General features: G+C 37.5%; 1 protein-coding gene across 1 annotated transcript in view; it reads left to right on the top strand.

Moving 5' to 3' along the window:
* The window catches only part of LOC120495069 (syndecan-2-A), a 35,377-nt gene that overhangs the window by 12,051 nt on the left and 5,786 nt on the right, over nucleotides 1-17,540 (top strand). The window contains exon 2 of the mRNA XM_039694463.2: nucleotides 17,058-17,169. Within this exon, the coding sequence (XP_039550397.1) occupies nucleotides 17,058-17,169 (112 nt within the window). The remainder of the gene's footprint in view (nucleotides 1-17,057; nucleotides 17,170-17,540) is intronic.

The following is a 17,540-nucleotide window of genomic DNA, read 5'->3' as shown; positions in this document are numbered from 1 at the left end:
TCACTGTATTAATTAAACATCCATATTAATCAATCCTTATCAAAGTTACAAAAGTGAAGAGCGGCGAGTGATTTTTCCTTTGTCCTTAGTTGTTTAATTAACATAAAAAGCACATACAGCAGCAGGTATATTAAGCTGCTGTCACTTTAAGAGTGGAAGCATGGATCTAATATACTGATTCATACTGTACACATGCCATGCATTTGCTTTTTGACAACTGTTTATGTTCACTTAAAGGAGTAGTTCAATTTAAAAAAAAACTTTTGCTGATAATTTACTCACCCCCATGTCATCCAAGATGTCCATGTCTTTCTTTCTTCAGTCGAAAAGAAATTAAGGTTTTTGATGAAAACATTCCAGGATTTTTCTCCATATAATGGACTTCATTGGGAACTAAACGGTTCAAGGTCCAAATGAGAGTTTCAGTGCAGCTTCAAAGGGCTTTAAGCGACACCAGACGATGAATAAGGGTCTTATCAAGCGAAACGATCGGTCATTTTTTAAAAATAAATAAAAAAGTTTAAGTTTTATAAGCACAAATGCTCGCCTTGCTCTGTTATGTGATGAGCGTTCATGACTCTCCTGTTCAAACTCGTTCATCAAAATGAACAAATCTTTTTTTGAGTCATGACTCGAAGGGTCCTTGATAAGACCCTTATTCATCGTCTGGTGTCGTTTAAAGCCCTTTGAAGCTGCACTGAAACTCTCATTTGGACCTTAAACCGTTTGGTTTCATCAAAAACCTTCATTTCTTTTCAACTGAAGAAAGAAAGATGTGGACATCTTGGATAACATGGGGGTGAGTAAATTATCAGCAAAAGTTTTTTTTAAAAGTGAACTACTCCTTTAAGAGATAACCGACTATGTTTACTAGAATCTTTACTTTTTTCAACATGATTTCAAAGAGTTCATTTTGAAGAGTTCATTCTTTTCTTTAACTTGGACAGTCTTTTTGTCATTGACCCCACAGCAGATCTCATAACAGATTTAGACTATGTACAGATTGACCCGTCTGTCTTAACTCACCGTATCAGTCCTCGAGTTTCATTGTCCACTCATGTGAATAGATATACTGTATGTGAGAGCTCAGGTGTGTTATGTGCTGTAAATCAGAGGTCTGAATAACCAGGTGTGCACTTCATGACCCAATGGGTTACCTGAGCTCTCCAGAGGACTCTCAAATAAGAGCCCACATGAGCCCCAGGTGTGCACCGACACAATGGTACATACTGTGCTTAGAAATGGCAAAATGAGGTATGAGGTTTTAAGTTACTGACAGACAGTATGCTTGCAGTTTTTAAAGATCGTTAAAAAATACCAGCAGTCAACACCTTTATGGGGCTACACATGACGTATTTGATGTTTTAGCTTAAAAATTGTACATAAATTGCAAGTCGAATAGACGGATTAGTGGTTAGTCCAACGCTCAATAAAATCAGAGAACTCCAGAAAACCGATGACTGTGGAATTCAGAGACGCCTTTGGAAAACCTCTTAAAACCTCTTTAAAATTTTACTGATTTATGCGCTGTGAAAAGTTGAAGTATAACGTCACTTTAAAACTGTACACGGACCAGGTCATACACTCTCTTTTGGAAATACCCTGGAACATTTTCATATATGTACAGTATATGCACTAATATGTATGTGTGTGTGTGTGTGTTTTCACCTGTTCTCCAGATGCAGTAGACCTCACATGCTGCTGTTTAACCGTCATTTTTTCCCTTCCTTCATCATAACTCAGCAGTCTATTACAATATAAAGGTATAAACTTTACCAATAGAGTAAAGCCTGATATTCCATTACATTTAAAGCATTAGAGGCACAAATTCTTTGCTTTTCATTGTGATCTCTATTAGATAGACTACTGTTCAAAGGTTTTGATGCATTTATTTGATCAAGAATACAGTAAAAACAGTACCGGTATATTGTAAAATATTAATACAATTTTAAATAACTTTTTTCTATTTTATATATATATATATATATATATATATATATATATATATATATATTAAAATGTAATTCATTCCTGGAATGGCAAAGCTGAATTTTCAGCATCATAACTCCAGTCTTCAGTGTCACATGATCTTTCAGAAATCATTGTAATATGCAGATTTGCTGATCAATAAACATTTCGTATTATTATCAATGTTAAAAACAGTTGTAAAGCCGTTTTTTCATATTATTTTTAATGTCTTCATGTCCTTTTTGATTAGTTGAATGCATCTAAACTAAAGTAATAGTATTAAAAAGTAGTATTAATCTGTTAACTGTCATCCCGCTTTTTCAGTGTAGATCTGAATTTGGTTGTAATTAATAAATGAACACTTTGGAATTCAGGTCTCTTTTTGAAGAAGATGCTACGAAGTGTAAAAAAGTTAAATAAGTTTAAGTTTACTGTAAAGCAAATGTATGGAACAAAAAAAAAAATTATACAAAATAAATATTTTACAAACTTGGTCTCAAAAATTGCTTGAAAATCAAATCCGTATGTCTAACCAATTTGTGTTTCAAATTTGGAATTGATATTGAAAAATTTTAGTTGTAAAGTACCATATCTAAGGAAACCCAATGTCCAGTTTCAAAACAGGATGAATTCTGTCTTTTGAATTATACTTAATTTATGATGATGGCTAAAATATATGATAGAGAAAAAAGGCAATAAAAAAGCACTCAAGTGTTCTGCTACCGCGACTTACTAACAGCCAGATTTACAGTACAGCTTGCGTCAGCTCAAACCTTATTTTGACGTTAAAAAACTACTGTAATGCGCTGTTCTAACGTGCGCTTTCCTGAGCGCACACCCCCGACGCGACTCACAGGCACCAGAAGCCTGTCAAACTGCGCCTGAATACTAAATGAAGTTATCTTTCCAGTCTTATTATGCTATTGCTAATACTGTTAAATACACACAATGCTTACATAAACAGATATGTGTCTAAAGTGAAAGCAAACATTTGAGAGAAAATCTGGTGTAAAATGAATCTATATTAAACGCGTCACGTGCTGGTCTAAAAGCGACAGTAGTAAATAGTACATGTTTTTTTTTTTTTAATGAGGGTATCCAAACAGTTGCTAGTCCCTTAACATCCAGGAGAGAAAAAAAACCAACAACAACTATACACTGCGGACCAGCAACTTGTTTGTTTACCCACATTATTCAAAATAACTTTTATTTTCAACAGAAGAAAGAAACTTATTCGGGTTTAAAACATCTTGAGAGAGTAAATTAAATTACAATTTTCATTTTTGAGGGAACTATCCCTTTAGTGTTAATAAAACAAAAAACACAAGGAGAAAATCACTCACTGACTGAGAACTTTAATAGTAGCTTTAATAAGAATCAATCATTTATACAGTGAAGTCTAGTGTTTTTTATTTCATATTTGTTCATTTAATTACTTTCTTCAATGCTACTGCTAAATACACCTACTGTACCAAAAATAAAATAAAAATAAAGCACTGTTTATTTAATTTGAATATTAATCTTTGTAATGTTTATCTTGTCTAAATTTTTTATAACAAAGAAAATAATGACAAATATTTTTATCTTCACCACTGGCCTAAATGTATGCCTTTCTTTTTTTCTTTTGTTACCTAAGGCTTTGTTTTTAACATAGGGACAGTAGTTTGGCTGTAATGAACAGCCACTTGCAAAATAAACCAATTTGAAAAAGAATCGTGATAAAAAATCGTGATCGTGATTTTCCTAAAAAAAAATGGGGTATGATATTTTTGCCATATCGCCCACCCCTACGTTCAAGGGTACCCTAAAACGTCGGATGTTGACGTATGGTCAAAAGCAGTTAGATGACGTTTTGGGATGAGAACGGGCTGGATTTACTATGGTTTGCACTGGTCAATTTACTGGTATTTGTCCCATTATTTAATGCCCCCCTAAAAAGCACATCTTAAACCAGACGCATATTTGCGCTGCTCTTGGTAGATTGCATTGGTCACTATAGAATTGATCCGGCTGTGTCTGTTCTTTAATTTGCGATGCGTCAATAGATCACACGTAGAACTTTCCACTACCATCTACCATCTGTTTAGTTGGGTGAAGTAATTAGCCCTTACTTATACTCTGAAAATATTTTTACTGTATATAATAATTTAGTCTAATTTACTAAATTATTCAACCCTGTTACCCATTCTGCCATTTTTAAATCTGACTCATATTAAATATTTAATTTAGATATGTATTTAAAATTCAACTATTATGCTATTTTAAAGATTCCTGATTTTATTTAGGAGGCGTCCTACAATAGTTTGTACATGCATCCTAAGTCAAAAAACACTTTCATTTTCTCATAATCAGCTCTTTTCTCACAGTGTCTGAAATGGTTCATTAAAGGATTTAGGGCCCTTTTCAGTTTGGTCCGAATCAAAATTACAGGTGTGAAACCTCCCCCGGACCACGGTCCGGACCAAACAGATGAAATTTGGTCAGACGAAAAGAGGTAGTCTCGGTCCGCATCAAACTGAACAAAAGTTTGGTTCGTTTCTAGCATGAAAGCATCTCTGTATGGTTTCAGACCTTTTACAGGAAGTTCCTGCCAGAGACTCACCTTGGTCTCTCCCCAAGTGGAGGTGCCAGAGCTCGCATGATTGCTTCTCCTCCTTTGTTGTCATTCATGTTGTCAAAGTTACCCGCCAAATTGACAACACGCTGACGTCAGACGCACATCCATTTACAAAATCAGTCAATGTCAAACGCAAGCATGTCACGTAATGTTCTTTAGTGCGCTCGCATAATTGCAGTGTGAAACCAAACCAAAACTTTCTGAAAGTATAAAATGTATCAAAACGTGAACTTTAGTTCAGACCTTGGTGCGGACTTTCAGGTGTGAAAACGCCCATAGTCTCTCCAAACCCCTCCTTTCTGAGAGCTTCCTCTGCTGTGATTGGTCAGATGGCTCAGTCTATTGTGATTGGTCTTCTGCTTACAGCGTATGTTGGAAGTGAAACATTCGTTACCATCTGAATTTCAGTTCCAGATGCGTCCTAAGCGCTTGCTACACGGTGACACGAACAATAACGATGGTTTCGGTTTTACCGTATCAAATCTCATCCTATGAATTGCATGCAAAATAGATTTGCTTTTGCAGCACAGAAAACAGCATCTTCTCGACATGATGACAACACAAACCAAACTACACCAACTGCAGTGTTTTAGTGTCCATGTAGATGTTGTTCACAAGCAGCCAATGAAGACCAGAGGCTGGGATTATGCAGATGTGTTACAATATTAGGTAGGTTTGTATCGGTTCTTTCTTTCTGGAGACAATAAGGGCACATATCATGCAAAATCCACTTTTTTAGCCCTTAAATGCATTTTGTTGTATATTTGGAGTGTTTATAAGTACAGAAAAGATGAAATTATTCTCTTCAGGTGCTTCGTTTATACCTTTATATTCTGTTTTGGTCATATTTTTCAACCTGTTCAGATTTTTCTGTTCTCTCTATTACGTTTTTTGAACAATTACGTCACAGTATTTGCAGCGGAACTGACAAATAAGGACATTGACTTCCGGCCCTACACTTCGAGCAATCCGCCATTATTATTTTTTGTCCAAGCTCAATGATGCAGAAGTTACGAGAGGAAAAGTCAAAATGAAGCACTTCAAGGATCCCCACTTCAAAAACCCCCGCCAGTATAAAAAAGGGTTTGCCGATCGACTTCGTCTGAATGAGGGGGCAATTCCTTCTATCATTTAGCTGCTGTGTTTTCTGACGCTTTTCTAAACATAAGTTATTATATTATTATCAATACAGGTTTTTAGTGGTAAGATCAGACAGCAGTCATTTATCTTGTCAGTGTGCTTGTTTTAACAAGAGAAATAGTCGACTTTCACTAATAACACAACATAGTTAACTTACAGTACATACCACTGCATCCATATGAAGACGTTGTTCTGCAGGTTCGTCGTCGACTTTATCAACTCGCTCGCTCTGGCTCGAATATGTAAGGCTTGATGGACAAGTCTTCCGTTGTTGACATTTTGTTAACGAGTGATTAAAAATGTTCTTTGAAGCTATATTAATCGTATATCTCTTATCAAACTACAATAATGGCCGAACGCGGGGAGTTGAACCGACCGTGAACTCAGCAACCTGGAGAGCGGGCGGGGAAAGAAGCAACTCCATTTTATTTAAAGGGGCCGCTTTGAAACGGGTCGCTCACAGACGCACATCAGAAAAGGGGTAGAAAAGGGGCCTGTGGAGCTATAATAATGAGGAATTCAGACCCAAGCATTGCAATTATGCTTTATGTTGACCACAAATGTATGATTTATAAGTAAAAATGAATGATTTAAAAGCATGATATGTACCCTGTAAGTTACTGTATGCACTTAGATCTTTAAAACTTTGCAGACCTTTTACATTCACAAACAGCTATACAACACGCTGTCTGAAAAGTAATATTCGAAAAAGCATAACTGGGGCACTTTAATGCTTATTATTAGATAGATAAAGAATAATAACCAGCTTGTACAATTTTTAGAAAATATTACAAAAGAAAAATGTTATTTTTAGCTTTGCACCCTGTTATGTATAGCCCCTTTTTTGTCTGGATCTCCTCTCCATCTCTCTTTCTCCTGCGATCCTTCTCTGTACCCTTCATTTCTCTCGTTCTATTTGCTTCTTTTGCTCTCCCGACAGCACCTGTATTTGAGAAGGCATTTTAGGAATACCAGACATGCCTGTGGTCTGAATGGACAGTATTCATCCTGGTTCCCACTTTCCATCCAGCATATTCTGGACAGTTATGGCAGACTGATGGATGTTGTGTATATGGGCAGTGAAGTGTAAGTGTTTTAGTCTGTGTGCGCAGCATTATTTGTTTGAATCTCCGCAGCTTGTCAGGCGTTATATCATCTGTGCGTCGAGAGCTCAGCCGGTTGGGGTTGATATCACAGTCATTCTCAGCTGCGTTCTCACACTGTCCGGTAGACCTGATCATTACCTGAGGCCTGGAGGCCTGACACATGCACACTGGTCTCAAATCTTCCAGTCAATCTTCAGGGTTGACAGCTGTCCTCAAGGTTTTAGTCTACAAACTGTGTGTGGTTTAGTTGAAAAAGGTCATACATGCAAAAAAGCAAGTAAATATAAAGTTGTCCCTTGCTTAACTGTATTGAATATACACTTGAAAGTGTAATGTACTTGAAATCTTCTTGGTTTATACCTTAGGACATGGTTACAGGTCTAAACATATATTTTTTGGCTTTCATGGTTCATTAGAGTTTCAGCCAGTTGTCATCTATTAGCTAAAGCTCAAACTGAGAAACACTAAAAAACCTATTTTAATTTCCATTTCAGTGTGGTTTTCACACTCAATTTGGTGTTCAAGTTTTTGTCTCTGCACACGAGCTGACAGAAGAACATCTGTAGCTTTCAACACATTCAGCTCATTAGCCAATAGTCATTACACAGTGTGCTTTTGGTTTTTCAAGCTTCTCTCCTTTCATTTTGTTTCTTGTGCTGCAAAATTGATTCATATTCATTTCTAAATTCAAAACATAAGTGAATGATTCAGATGTTTCTATTGAATTTCTTGTGCTTTTATATCTTCTTGCCCTTTGAAGGTAGTGAGAAAAAAAAATGGATTGAAAAATGAAATATGCGTAAAGAATAAGTTGATTGATCATATGAATAACATTACCCCCACATCAATGTGTAATAAGAGTAGAAAAAGAATGTATACACATATTCTAATACGTTAACATAAAACTTTACATACTTTAAACTGTGTTACTGTAATCCGGGGTTATCTCTATTTATTATTACCGAGTAGTATTATTATTACTGGGTAGTTTCGAGATTTCACACTGTGCATTTCTAAACGCTGCATTAGCATTCTTATTTGCATATTTATGAGGTTAATGTCAGGCACTAACTCCTTCTCTGTCTGTAGAAAAGCTTTTTTATTATTGCAGTGGAGGTGCTTGCCTTAACTGTTTTGCATCTGAGGGAACTAAGCATTGTTTAGTTTAGAATTTGTTGACTTGCACATAACTTTTACTCCAAAATTGAGTCAGAGTACAAAGTATATGGACCACTTTTGATGTTGAATTTCTTGATGTCATCCACATCGACGTTCTCCAACATATATTAATATGAATAGCTCTCATGGTGCACATTTCAGAGTTTTGGCGCAAGCAGTAAATCTTGCCTGCTGTTTTATCGATACTATTTTCAGACACTCATTTAGTGTACAACGTTTTCCGCATACCATATAGGATAGTAGGTATTTTCGGAGACAGCTATATTGCAGTTTATTATTACACAGGAAGAGCCATCAGACTGACATGAAAAGCAACCAATCACAGCTTGTTTTTATTTGCACTGTACTGTGTCTGTATGTACTGTACCATTTTGGGGCAGGTTTATTTGAAAAATCAGAAAAAAATATTCTGATCCAGAAGAAATAACATTTGCATAAAAGTGGTATACAAATATTTTATTTTTTAATAAAAATGACTGTGCATCCGTAGTAAGTGCTTTACAGATAAACAAATAAAGCTCAATATACAGTGCTTAAATTATGTATTTTGTAGGCCAACCTGGAAGTTTTCATGGCCCTGGTTCCCTTGACAAATTGTTTTTTTCTATTATTATTTCAGAACATAAGCTCTGTGGCTAACAAAAGTTGATGATTTTTACACATTTTGTAAAGGCTGCAAAAGCAAAAGAGTTTATTTTATGTCCAGACAACCTCTGTAATCTTATTTAGCCAATTGTTTGCGAGATGTAAAAGTGTTAAAAAAAAAATCAAGGTATTACTGGTGTATTTTATGTCATAAAAGAAACCAACCTTATCCACAGACCTTAGGCAAATCCAGTCACTGTAAAAAAAATATTTTCAAGATTTGTTATCACAACAAATTTTCTTTTGTCAAATCAACTTAAATAATTTATTTAGTTGAGACAACTTATTATTTTGAGTTTCTGATGATTAAATCAATCTCCTTCATTGTATTAACTCACTTTTTCCAGTTCAATCAACTTAAAATTTTAAGGCAACCAGGTTACTTACTTTTTTAAGTTAAACCAACATATATATATATATATATATATATATATATATATATATTTTATTTTTTTTTATTTTTTTTGTGCCATTTTTGTGTTCTAGGCTGTGGGCGATCTGTTGGCATTAAGCAGGGCTTCATTACCCAGAGCAAAAAAAAATAGTGCTAAGCCCCATTCAAAATTAAAAGGGTGAAACATTGCTTAACCCAAGGTTAATAGTAGCCTGAAGGTTAAAAACTATGTTAACTCACGGGTATTCACAGTGGGAAAAGCCTCTAAGTGTATTTTCAACTAACTAGCTATTACAGTTTGCAATATGCAACATGTAATTTAAATTGAACTTCACACATGAATCTTGAAGTACTGTATGTCTGCTAATTAAAGTGATGTAGACAACTGAGGTCATACTGGATTTAGCTCTGTGGGTAATTCTCTCTGCACCTCTGATCAGAGAGAACCAAAGCAAATGCTGGCTCTGCCTGTGTTTTCCGCCAGGAAAGATGGTGGCTTTATGGCATCATTGTGTAATAGGTGTCAGTCTGAACTAGGAAAATACACCACGTTTTCCTGCGGCTGGAGCGGAGCAGCAGACTATGTGAAATTACACAACCAGGCCTCAGGAGCATAGAGAGGAATTTCAAAGGAAACACAGCAGTCTGCTGAATATTGAGATTACATTAAGGGAACCGAATGCAGTCTGGAATGTGTAAAGGGGCCGTTCGGTGTGTAATAATCATATTAGTCTGGCAGTGTGAGCTTTAGCTTCACCCAGCAGCTAAAAAAAACCTGCTTTGTCTCGTACATTCAGTGTCTTCAATTCAGTCTCTAAACTGTTCTCTCTCTTTTTGCTGTATTTTTCTTTTTCATAAGCCAAAGCCTGTGCTCTTTTATGCTGGTTTATTTGCATTGACTCACTTGATTTAATTTATTTTTATCATGTAAATAGGACCACCAGAATGGTACACCCCACTTAAACAAACAAATTCAACCCCTGGTTACTCCCAGAGGACTGTAAGTCAATTTGGATGGGAATGATTGACTTATGCATTTGGTATATTGTTGGCTAACTATTAAGGATAAAGCATCTTCTAGGCCCTGTTTACACCTGGTATTAAGATGCATTTTTGTCAATCTGATTGTGATCACAAGTGGATGACACAACGTGTAAACGGGTTCTAAAACATTTTGAGCATGTCCACTTTCAACCACTTTTAGAGTCGAAAACGCTTTAGACCGGATTGCTTTCGTAGTGTAAACGCTCGTGTGGTTGAATATGTTTGAACAGCCACAAAAAAACAAAAAACAGCTGCTCTATGTCTACTGACTTAATGTGGAAACATTATGGGAAACGCACTATCCAGACGGAATTTAAACTTTGTTGGCTAAAAATCAAAAAGTTTGGTTTGAAGACGAAAAACGTACCAAGCACAATGTTCTCTCACCATTCCTGATTTCTAACACACACTCATGGTGTTTGGTAGAGCCAGACCGATATATCGGCAGGCCGATATTATCGGCCGATATTAGGCATTTTCCAAACTATCGGTATCGGCAGTTATAATGGCCGATAAATGAATATTTCAAAAATAAAATAAAAATGGACGAAACACGGTTGAACCATGTCATGAGTGTTGTGTAGTTTGTCCACCAGAGGGCACTCTACACCGTCCCTGTTGGCAACACTCGTTGAGTTGGTCACGATACATACATTGCTTGAATAAAAATTAAAAGAACATCCCCATCAGTTCTCTTAACTCAAATAAGCATGAAAAAATTTGTGGCCGGCGGAAGTTTCCTTGGCCTGTTATATTGAAAATGTATGTTTTACAATTTGCAGTATGACGTAATCCATTGCTAAATTATGGTTCATCACAGACTAGCTAACCATAAAGCTAGCTAATGCCACTATCATCAGTCTGTTCTGTTGTGACAATAAAAGAAACTTTTAGAAAGTTTCTTTTTAAAATGCATTATCATATTATTTTGGTTAAAACTCATAAATAACTACAAATAACTAATGTTAGGGAAATCTGTTAATGTTTTGTTGCGCCTTTCTGAAATAAAATAAAAATAAAATATCGGCCGATATATCGGCATATCGGATTTTAAAACCCAAAAATATTTGTATCGGTATCGGCCTTCAAAATCCTTTATCGGTCGGGCTCTAGTGTTTGGTGTGGTCTTGTGGCTGTCAAAGCAGAAACTAAACCTCTGTATGTTTTCCCGCCGTCTCCTTTTACACTCGTATGTAAATTGCTTGAGCTTATTTCATCCATTAGATTCAAAGATCTGAAAAAGCCCATACATTTACCCGTGCATAGACACTCTCTTTGAAGAAAGGGCAGAAGTGGTTGACAGTGGACAAAAGAGATGGATTTAAACACCAGGTGTAAACGAGAATGTGTCTCACTTGTCTACTTGTGATCCAATGCATCTCAATATCTGGTGTAAACAGGGCCCTATCTTCATGAGGCCGGAAAGAGTGTTTTGAGAGTGTTTGTGAGCAGCCAATGAAGACCATAGGACAGTTTGTAAGGGGAAGCAGTCTGTATGGATGTTCAAGGCTCAGGAAAAAAAGAAGAAGGAACTTGTGTATGTTCAACATAACTTTCTACACAAAATAAACATAAATGACAAAGGAATATGCGACTGCCGCATAGCTTAAAACAAAACACAAACATAAATATCCGGAGGTGCGCACTGGTGTGGTGCGCAGGTGATGCTCACTGGCCTCGCTCCGTTCCCGCGGCTCTCGGCCCCACCCTGCTATTATAGCTGGACAGCTATTGCTATTGAGTATTAGAAGTAGTACTACATTATAAAAGTATTTAAAAAAGTGTTATATTATAATTTTTTTCCTCCACACTCAAGTTGCTAGATTAAGAACACTGGAAGGAACCTTACACTGTAAGTGGCTGAGTTGATTTATCCATGTTTAATATGTCTCTGGATAGATACTGGACAGATGGATGCTGAGGCTTTTTTACGTAGTGTAGAATCTGCAATGTCTGACTCAGTTAATTTGCTTGCGTCCGTGACTGCAAAGCATTTATTTTCTGCCAACTGGCAAGCTAGGGGTGTCGAAATACTGGGTAAATTGTGTCGATTGGGTAAATTGGCAGTGGACACGGTTTGACACGGAACACTCATTTCAAAGTAGAATAACTGGTTGTAGCATTGTTTTTCAGAGAAACAATGTGAACTGAACATGTTTGCTACATATCTGCACATATTTTGATGCTTTAGTACAGTCAAAAAAAATTACATACATCACCTTTAAGACTAACATTAACAATTTAGACTAAAAGAAAGAACTGCTTTTCAGCCCAGCCCCAGAGTCTGCCTATCCACTTCAACATAAGTTGTTGACTTGAGAGCAAATGGCCAATAGAAAAAAATGGCTGCATTTACATTTGTTAGCTCAATTTACCACATTTGTGTATTTTGCACAATGTATCCTGTGGCAAGAGTGTGAGGGAAGCCTGAGTGGACTTAATCAATCAAGTTTTCACAGGGTGGGGAAACAGACAGAGCCCCCTGGAGAACTGCCACTAGCATTTAGCTTCTGCCACTGTCACTCTCTATGTCAAGGGCAAGTGAAATCATATTAAAATCACATTAAATTTCAATATAGATGTAGACGTTTTAATGTTGGCACGGACAGCTTTTCTAATTTCTTGCCCTTGTTGCTTCCTGTCTTTGAATTATTCACCTCATTTTCGGTCAGCAGTAAATGTTTTCCTTTTATGTACTTTAGACCTCTGCTTGCCAAATCCACCATATGTGTCTCTCTGCTTTCAACTCTGCGACTTGGCAGCTGCGTACAGCTGGCTGGACACTGTGTGTAACATACGAGTTGGTGGCGGTGTGCTGAGAGAGTGAGAGAGAGAGATAGAGAGTTTGTGCTGGGCTGCTTGGCAAGGCTGTTTGAGTAAGAAGAGTGAGCTGGTTGTGAGTTTCAGAGTTTCCTGTCCAGCTGTATCATTGGCACGGGCTGAAAGAGAGGGACTCAGTCCCTCGCACAATACAGCACTTGTGTTGCAGTCCGGGAACTCAGGAATGTGGCTCTCACCTTCATATGGCTGACAGGAGTTTGTTTTGGAATGAGAGATATTATCCATCACACTCTTACCGCACTCTCTCGCTCTTTCTCTTTTCCTCACTCACGTCTCTCTCTCTTTCATGGCCGTCCTCAAAGTAAAGAAAAATAAAGTGACTTCAGTCTGAAATCTGAGATCTGACTCCTCCACCTGCAGTAGTTTTTTAAATTCATGGCTTTTTAGTCCCTTCATCCCATTAGCAATTTCACCGAAGCTCTTCCGAGCATTCCCATTCAATTAAACGCTAGGATTTTCTTGAGAACTTTCTAAATCACTTTTGCCATTCATTAAAGGGAGTTTTCGTGGAACACACGGGTGAGAAAATCACAGGGATCAAAATCGTTCTCACTGCAAGACGGATTAAGCAACAGAGACTTACGCTTTCTTATGAGAGAAAAAAATGGGGACAAATGTATGCTGGAATTATTTTAGGATTTGATACTGGTGGTTGAGTTTAAACTTTAAAACAAATAAACGTGCTGTTTTTATGAAACACATGCTCCAGATTCTCAGATGCTTTGACTTCTGTACTCTCTATCTTATATTTTTAGAAATTTAGTGCTTAGCTAAAAAAACAGGCACGACTTGTTGTCACCAATTGTCTCTACGATCAATAAGGCTCACAATGCTTTTGGGAAACCCGACCCAGAACACATTAAAAACCACTTACCAATAAGCAACCACATAGCAAAAAACAGCAGATCAGAACACCTTAGCAAATGCATAGCATTGCAGCTAGCATCACGGCAGTGACTTTCACTCAAGAAAACACCATTTTATATTATGTTCTTTATATGGAAGTAAAAGAGAGAGAGAATGAGTATGAGAGTAAAAAGCCAAATATGCTGAAAGGTATTATGCAGAGATGCAGTAAAGATATTTTGTTAGGTAAAATGTGATTCAATTGGTAACATGAATGAAATATGATTCATATGGAATATGATTCTTATCATTAAATTAACCTGACTACATTAAGTTACACTAACAAAAGTAGTATTTAAAGGTAAGTTCAGGTAGAAATAGCTCCTTAAAGGGATTGTTCACCCAAAAACTACATTTCTGTAATCTATTCTGTAATCTTTTCTGTGGAGCATAAAAGAAGATAGTTTTTATCCCCAGAAGAAGGCATGTAGCCGAAACACGGAGTTTTTTAGATGGTTAATTTGACCAAGCCATAATAATTTGTAACTTTTTCACTTGATAGTGCCTTGGAGTTCTCTTGTTTGATTCTTGATATTTAGTTTCCCATCCAAAGAGCACCTCTACTTTAACCAAACTTTAAAATCCAGGAAGCGCTCCTCTACCTCTCCTGTTTGCATAAAAGAAGATATTTTGAGAAATGTGTTTTTCTTTTCCATACACGGAAGTCAATGGGACTATAAAGTCCAATAAAAGCTTTTATTGACACCAGCCTCAGCAAACGACTCGTTTTTAAAAGTGGGGAACTATGACGTCAAAGAGGATAAAACACCACCCCCGCAGAAAAAGATCATCGCCTACTTCAACACGGACGGTTTAGCCCCGCCCTCCGATTCGCGCATTACACGCATACCTAAATAACATAGATGCCTACCTCGTGATGACAAACCGGATTGTTCTACCGAGCAATACAAAATATTGTGCAGTGCCTGGTTGTGGAAGAAGACAGTCGCAGCATAAGCTTCCTCCGGATTCCAATAGGACTGCATGGATAAACTTTATTTTTAATGATGTTCCAGCTGATGAGGGTAAAGCATTGTCCGTCGGTTCGCTTCATTTCACTGAGGATTGTCACTGAGGACTGGATTTGCGGACCGATTAAGAGTAAAGAACGGTCCTGTGCCGTCTATATTGGATCTTACACACAGACTCTGGGTCGAACATGTATGGGCGAATCATTCCGGTTCCCATTTTACAACATTTGACGTTTTAAAACAATTTCCCCCACGTGCACGACGGGTGAGTTGTTGTCCACTCACAGCAGTGGGCGTTTACTTCCAAGTCTTCATTGCGAGACTCCCATAAAAACCGAGCGTTTTTCAGCTAGGCTCAAAACTATAGGGTACAAAATAGCCCATTACTTATTCATTTTGATGTTTTTGAATGCAAAAACCAAGCGAACATCATAAGTTGATCACGTTCATGACCCCTTTAAATATTTTCAGAAATGTCTAAAGCTCGCGTTAATAATTTGCTCTGAATCATTTTAGGTGACATCCCAGATAGCAAACTGACATTGAATCAACGTGGAAATATGACATCGAAACAACGTTGATATGACATTGTTTTGCTCATCGAATTAACGTTGAACCAACGTCAGATGCGTCATTCTTTCAAAACTAACGGAAAATCAACTTGAAATCAACGCGTTGTTTCAACGTTATGAAAGCAAACCAATTTTCGATTTCATTTAGCTTTGAAGAACGCCGCGTCTGACGTTGGTTCAACGTTAATTCGATGAGCAAATCAACGTTGTTTCAATGTCATGAGAGACGTCGTTTCCACGTTGATTCAATGTCAGTTTGCTGTCTGGGATTACGGTGGCTCGGAAGTCTTTGTGAAACCAATTTGCTTAGGAACATTCATACAAACAACACCGGCTGTTTAGTCACTGACTGTACACATACACAGCCTTTATGTCACTCAAATTCAGTTATCGTAAGCTGTGAAGGTTAAACAGGGTTTTTGTAAGCCGTCTTCCTGTGTGTTCTCTGTCACGATGAGCAATGACGGCTAATGAAAGCCTTCGCTTTGTGAGGAGACTGTGAAAAATGTGAAGAGTCAAACAGAGGCTGATGTATGTTTGAGCTGTCCTGAGCGGGACCCATGGCTGATCACAGGCTCTGGCTCTTCTGTGGCTTTATTTAGTCTTCCATTGGCTTTCAAGTCCCGTTTAATCTCCCCCTCAGTGCCTCTGAAAACAGCACCCGCTCCAGCCTCCTGTTATTGTACAGGCTTTGAATCCAACCCCTTCACTCTTCCTGGCTTTTTATCCTGCATGAGTGACCCCTATAATATTGAACCTTATCACCTGAGTGTCATTATTTATCAGGCGAGTGAATGGGAGGGTTCAGATTACACACAAAGGTGCTTGGAGTATTATCCAATATCGTTGTCAGGCGCTCTTGTAGACTTTAATCAAATACACACACACACACATACAGACAATATCAGCGCTTTCATGCACTATTTCATTGTTTGCCCTCCACGTCCACGTACGAAATACAATGACACATAGGTACACAAAGCATGGCTGTTGCTGGCTCTTTGTGATTTGCTGAAGGGTTAATATGGATAGAGAAGATCAGAGACGGCTGAGCTTCAGCAAGCGTGAATGGAAAAGTATGTGGGAGACAACGAAGTCGCTGAAGGATGTGATACCATCATGATGAAAAAGAAAGGGTCATAGGTTTTGGAAATAAACATAGGTCCATCTGCCCCTCTCTTGACAACAATGATAGCCTCTTGCGTTTGTTTGCTAGACCGTGTCTGTCTGTTTGCGCCACCCCTCAACCTTGAAGTATTACTTCAGAGCGATGAACCTTTTGTTACTTCCACAATGTGCAAAAAAAAAATGACAGATGCTGACTTTTAGATTGGTTTTTAGCACCTGTTTAGTGGGTCAGAGAGTTTCCACAGAGTTTTCTCCAGAGGAAGAGAATCAAATATTAGTTTCCTTTGAGGTAGTTTCCAGGGAAACAGAAGTGGGAGGAACCTTGGGCAGGCGTTTTTGTTGTTTATGTCTTCAGCTTAAAACAAAATCAGCCAAGGTTTTCTTCTGTGTTGTTTAAAAAAAATGTATTATGTTTATTATGTTAATGGTACTTAAGTGGAAATGTCTACTAAGGAAATGACTAAACCTTTGCCGTTAAGTTTACTAGATGTTAAAATACCTTAAATAAAATTAGTCTGAAATTTCTACTTGTGTTCACCTGCACAGATACTGGTCTCGGGTCAGTCCCCTGCCTCAGCTGATGACCTCTATTTGGATGACCAGCAGTCTGGTGACTACCCTGTAGATGATGATGACTTCAATTCTGGTTCAGGATCTGGTAAGGTCACTGTTACTGGTTCTAAAACAGTTTATTTTATGACTATTGGTGTTCTGAGGCATATTCAGTCTCAAGAGACCATACTGTGCATCAAACCCCTAACACCAAATGTTCCATTTTGGCACATAACTCCCACACTGTTTGTGAATGATAATCTCTAATCATGTGGTTTGTTGAGGAGAGATATTGCTACTTTTGCCCCCAAGTGGACAGGGTTGCATTTCCCAAAAGCATTGTGAGCCTTAGTTGATCCTAGAGATCATTGGTGGTGATCTAGAGGCTAGAATATCAAAGGCATTGTCTCAAATGCAAGCCTAAAGGTGAGGTCACATTTAACATTGCTCAACAAAAATCCAGTCATAGAAAACCAC

This window comes from Pimephales promelas, chromosome 12, assembly GCF_988280905.1.
Source record: "Pimephales promelas chromosome 12, fPimPro1.hap1.1, whole genome shotgun sequence".
NCBI classification, from domain to species: Eukaryota; Metazoa; Chordata; class Actinopteri; order Cypriniformes; family Leuciscidae; genus Pimephales; species Pimephales promelas.
Note: the sequence above shows the minus strand (reverse complement) of the source record. Positions and strands in the feature narration are given on the sequence as shown.